Source organism: Halyomorpha halys, unplaced genomic scaffold (assembly GCF_000696795.3).
Source record: "Halyomorpha halys isolate HHAL.00 unplaced genomic scaffold, Hhal_1.1 Scaffold304.1, whole genome shotgun sequence".
In the NCBI taxonomy this organism is placed as follows: domain Eukaryota; kingdom Metazoa; phylum Arthropoda; class Insecta; order Hemiptera; family Pentatomidae; genus Halyomorpha; species Halyomorpha halys.
Genome location: NW_027116688.1, coordinates 181,274 through 186,783, shown reverse-complemented (window position 1 = coordinate 186,783; position 5,510 = coordinate 181,274). Strand labels below are relative to the sequence as shown.

The 5,510-nt window shown below is 26.0% G+C and overlaps 1 protein-coding gene across 1 annotated transcript in view; it reads left to right on the top strand.

The window, feature by feature from the left end:
* The window catches only part of LOC106681018 (proline-, glutamic acid- and leucine-rich protein 1), a gene marked incomplete in the record, with an annotated part of 17,241 nt that overhangs the window by 5,568 nt on the left and 6,163 nt on the right, over nt 1-5,510 (top strand). The window contains 5 exon segments of the mRNA XM_067053420.1: nt 517-729; nt 1,185-1,321; nt 4,475-4,660; nt 4,869-4,979; nt 5,151-5,295. Of these exon segments, the coding sequence (XP_066909521.1) occupies nt 517-729; nt 1,185-1,321; nt 4,475-4,660; nt 4,869-4,979; nt 5,151-5,295 (792 nt within the window).

The following is a 5,510-nucleotide window of genomic DNA, read 5'->3' as shown; positions in this document are numbered from 1 at the left end:
GAATCTGAAATAAACTAATAAAATCATACATAGAAAATGACTTGAGGTAAAACAAAATTGAACACATGCATAAATTAAGATAACTTACTTAATTTAAGACATAAATAACCTTCAAAGCATAAAAATAATTTAATACATAGAATGAATTTTAAAATATCAATAATTTAAGAAACATTAAAAAATATAAATTTTAAAAATGTTTAAAACTTTCAATACATAAGAAAAATCAATTATGAATTTAAAATATTTTTATTTCCGAAATATTAATTCCTCAGTAATTAAAAATCAATGGAAAAAATGTTAGTTTTTCCTAATTTGAAGACTTTTTAAATTTTTTTATGCAAGTATTGTGGAATCTTTTTGAATATCATCAAATTTCTCATTTGATAGAAATGTTTTGAACACATATAGGTGTATATTGTACAGGTTACATTTAGTATATATATACCATTTTTCTGAATTTATTCCACTTATAAAAATTTTACCATTTTTGAAAAATCGATTTTGTCATTTCAGAATGAAATAACCTCATTAGTTTTTCTTTTCTTGGAATCATCGCCACAGAATGTTCACACCTGTGCCAAATGTTATCTCAATCTAGCAGCATGTGGAAGCCCAGGACAGAATAGTGAAAACTATGCCTCTAACTGGTTTCTTCAAGAAAAATTTCTTATAAATACACTTCATACAGTGATGGACTCACTGTTTGAAAACATAGATCTGCATCAGGTAAGCACTCTATATCCGTTGTGTGGTTAAAAATTGTTATAACAGTCACAGTTTCCGGATTTGGAGACCTCAAACACAGAAGCTCTAAATAATGAGATTTTATTAATCTGATTTATTAAGTAATTTTGAGCTGTAGTGTCAGTTTCTACAATTTTGATTTTTCATCAGTGACAAATAAGAAATCATGCATGTATACTGGCCTACATGAATATTGATGGAATACCTAACCAGCTATTAAAATAGTTGTCTTTTTATGACCATTTAGTGATGTGTAATGACACTATATAATGCTCACAATATTATATTTTTGAAAAAACCCGATTGTAGAAGCCCTAAACTTTCATTTGGTACTAAATATTGGAAAAATGTTATATTCTGTTAACATTTTATTTTCAATTACTATAGTCTTATGTTATTGAAACTTATAAAAATTATTGATACAGAATTTTTTTTAGGATGCCCATACATTGTACGATGTTGGTGATTACAAACCTCCAATACCAAATGTTACTGAGAAAAGTTTACTCAAAAAGAAGCAAAGACTCGCAACTCAGTTTCAGAGTATTTCGGAGTATCTTAGTGTTCTTCTTATGTAAGTGTTCCTTTTTTTTTATTTAATATTACTATCTTCATTATTGCTTTCTGCTCATCATTCATTTCTGTAGGTAGTTAGTTAATAGAAGTAGTTAAACTGAGTCAGTAGGTTGATGGAAAACTTTGAAGTAAGGGACCATGACATTTTTTCTCTCGGTCTAAGGACCATAATATACTATAATCTACAATAGTTACATGTTGTACAGCCTTTCTAGCACTTGATAAAAGTTAGGGATTTTTTTAATTCTGGTAAAGAAGGGAAATCAAAGAAAAAGCTATTGTAAGAAATTCAACGTTAAAAATAAAAATAGGTATAATCTACCGTTTACTTGTCATATAGATTGCATATGTGGTGTACAATTAGAAACAGTGACAGTGGCTTGTGACTGTTGGGTAGAATTCATGGATGAATTCTTGGAGGATTTTCTTCATGAACTGTAAATGTTAAGGATTTAAATCATGTTTCCTGCATTTCCCCTAACTGCTTTCTATTTGAATATTAAGTTCTGCCTTTCTCAAGCCAGCAACCAGATAACACAGCTGCTTTAGAACTACCCATCTTTTCTTTTCTTTATCCTTACCTTTCTACCATTATTTCACATGAGTGCTGTATGTGGTATGTGAGTTTCCTGTTTGATACTACTTATCTAATTTTTCCCCTTTTTCATAAAACTAACCTAATTCAACTTCATTTCATTTCATAAACCAACATAGCTTTAAACCCACTTATAAAAATATAGTTAATTCAATCCAACAGTAAAATTAATGTAAATAAAGTTTATTATTTTTAACATTTTCTTTGCAATCAGATAAAAATAAATATTTTTTATTTTTATTATTTTTTCCAAAAGAATATCTTTTTTTTTTTTCTTCTTTCTGGTAAAAGACTGGTTATTATTGTTTAAATAAAATAATTAACTAAGGTAATTTTAACTGATTATTGAAACTAGTGACCCAGGCAGAATAGCCTGCAAAAAGTCTTTTAAATATTTTATGTAAGTGTATTTAAGGTATGCTATTTTATTAATATTATTGTTAATTGCTAAAATTGTTAAAAACCAATGTATAATAAAAGTTGTCTTGTGATAGATTATTCTTGAGGATGACCAAATTAGTGGAAATTTTAAGTAAATAAAGAATGTTTTGAGAGTTAAATTTGGATACATTTAATTTTATTTAAAATTTATGTTGGGTATAGTTTCTGATTGTCAGCTTTTGACTGTGGACCACCAACTCTTTGTTTTAGTAAGATTTATATTGTATTTTAATATAAGTAAATATTTTCTAAGTATGATAAGACAAGCTATATAACTGGGATTCAGAGGAAGGTCTGGAAGGCAACATTCGCACTAATTATTTTTGGTTTATCTATCATCTCTTTCAGATTTTAATGGGATTTTTTTTCTGCATTGCAGTAAACCTGCAATTGGTCCGTTAATTTCTATATGTACTATCTAACTATCTGACAATATTATGTCCGTACAATCTATAGTGTTTTGGCTTTATTTGAAATATTTTTTAAATCTCTTATCTTCCCTTAAAGTCAAAAACAAAGAACGCAATAGTTTTTAACTCGTATATCTTTTTCTTCTAGGATGTTACTGGGTACTGAGATACTGTGTCTCCCTCTTCAACTTCTTTAATTTAATATTTTTTTAAATAAACATTTCCACTATTGAACACTATCAGTTAGTTTAAATTCTAATGATTACTAAAAAAACAACAAAAAAACAGTCAAATAAATAAATAATTATTTTAACATTATTTTGTTTACTTACCTAATTTACTCCAGTATTATTGAGTGTTATCAAAAAATTTTTAAATATATAACAAAATTTAAATTTACAACTAACAATGTTGTTTGGTCAATGACTTGAACAGAAAGGCTCAAAGCTCAAAGTTTAATAAGAGACTGGGGAGGAAAGGAAGTTTAATTAATTATTATTACTATATTATTGGATTCTAGATGAAAAAATATATGAATATTCTAAAAGAAAAAAATACATAAATTAAGAACTATTGTGTTTCTATCTGTTTTGATTTGTGTCGAGGCAAGATTTGAGATTTAAAAAGTATAAAAGTGTGAAGATCAGATGGTAAAACTTAAATAATTTTAAAATATGAAGAAGATGGTCAGGGGTGTGGTCAAAAGGAAACAAAAAGTAGTTAATAACTATTTATTTTTCGACATTTCATCCCACTTTGTAGATCATCTTTAGGGCTAAAAAGATACAAAAAACAGTCAAAAATATTTTCATATTGTAGGATAATATGATACAAAGAAGTTAATTAAGGTAGGGTTAAAATTATGTAAATATAAGCCAAAATATTTTTTTTTACAAATGAACAAAAAGAAGAAATAAAAATAGTTATAATATAATATAGACAATAACAGGATTATATATATTAAAAAAAAAAAAGACGTAAAATATAAGGTCAAAATGAACTGGAGATGTAATAACGCTAAAAATAGAAAAGTATATATAAGAGAGAGAAAAAAACAACACTTAAAGACAAAAATTAAGGAAGTAAGTTGAGAATAAGTAAAGGTCAAGAAAGACTTAATAAAAATAATAATAAGTAAAGAACAAATCAGAACCACTCACCTGTTCCAGTTGAAAGATAACGAAATAGTGATGAAAAAGCTGAAGTATACAGACAGAGTGGAGGAGAGGCAACTGTTAAAAACTGTTTTTCATATATACAAAAAAGGTATTAAAAATTTAAATAATACAATGAATACAATCTAGATATACAATAAATATAAAAGAAGTGAGTAAATACTATTAAATATAATAGTGTAAACCTAAACATACAAAATAATTAGATAATGATAACAAATGTTTTATGTATTGATCGTAGTAATAATATCTTATCTACATTGATAATTGTAATAGTCAAGACAATATAAGTTAATTAAAACAATTTAAAGTGAAATAAGTTAATTGTAAATATGTGAAGTAAAATTTTACAATAAATCAATAATCAACAGTATGACAATAAACTCTACAAATTGGGGTGAAACGTCAGCAAATAAATAGTTGTTAACTATTTTTTTAATTTTATGACTGCACCCCCGAACACCTTCTTCATATTTTGAAAAAATGCTGTCAATCATAAATATATTTAATAAATATTTTTATATTTTCAGGGGATCATTTTCAGCCGCTAAGAAAATACATCCAGAATCTATACTTAATTTAATTTGGAGAGGACTATCCACTAATTGTTCAACTCTCAAAAGCGTGAACATGTCTGCAGATGTTTCTAACTTGTTAACAGTTATCTCAAGGGTCAATCTATCTTGCCTTAAACTGTTGAATGCGCTAATTACCACGTAAGTTTTAAATTATTAATAATTGTATAAATTACTTTCTATTGTAAAATATAGTAAGATTTTATTTATTACTTTTGTATACTTACCTTTTTAGTGCTTGTTTATATATTTTTTTATCAATGTTTCTTGTTCCAGAAACAAAAATTCTTTCTTATATCTTTATGATATTTCACTAAGTTATTTTTTTTATTTATTTTTTTTTTTTAAGTTGCCGTATGAATTTGATATCATATTCTTCTTTCATTTGTCGCATCCTTACACAAACTCTTAACTGGATAAATGTGGAAAACTGGCCTTATGGGATTGGAAAACCTCACAAGTAATTTTTTAAATTATAAATTTATGTTTAATTTCAAATAAGTAAACCAAGGCTTTTAATTAAGAATTATCTTATTTATAATTTAATTAATAAATTTATCTTAGCTAATATGTAATGTTGCTAATAAAACTTCAAATTGTCATTAATATTTTGTATTAACGTTTTGTTAAGGTCAATTAGAGTGGAAGTTTATAACTGCACTACCAACTGGCTCTCAGTTAGTCGAGCTTGCTCTGGAATCAATAAACATATTGAAGATATTCTATCTTCTGTCATTTCTGATATCAATGTAGAACCACCTGCATTAACCCTGAAGGTAGGTCTTTCAGTCTTGTGTTCATCTTCATTTTTTTATAAATCGCTTCTCAAAAAAAAAAAAAGACTTTTAAAATATTATTTTTGTGGTTTTTACCGATATATGAGTACATTTAAAATAAATATAGTTTTAAATCATGAGGTAAAAAATTAAATAAAGGACGACTATGAAAATTTAAAATTATAAAAATAAAAATTAAGATTTAAAAATTTTTT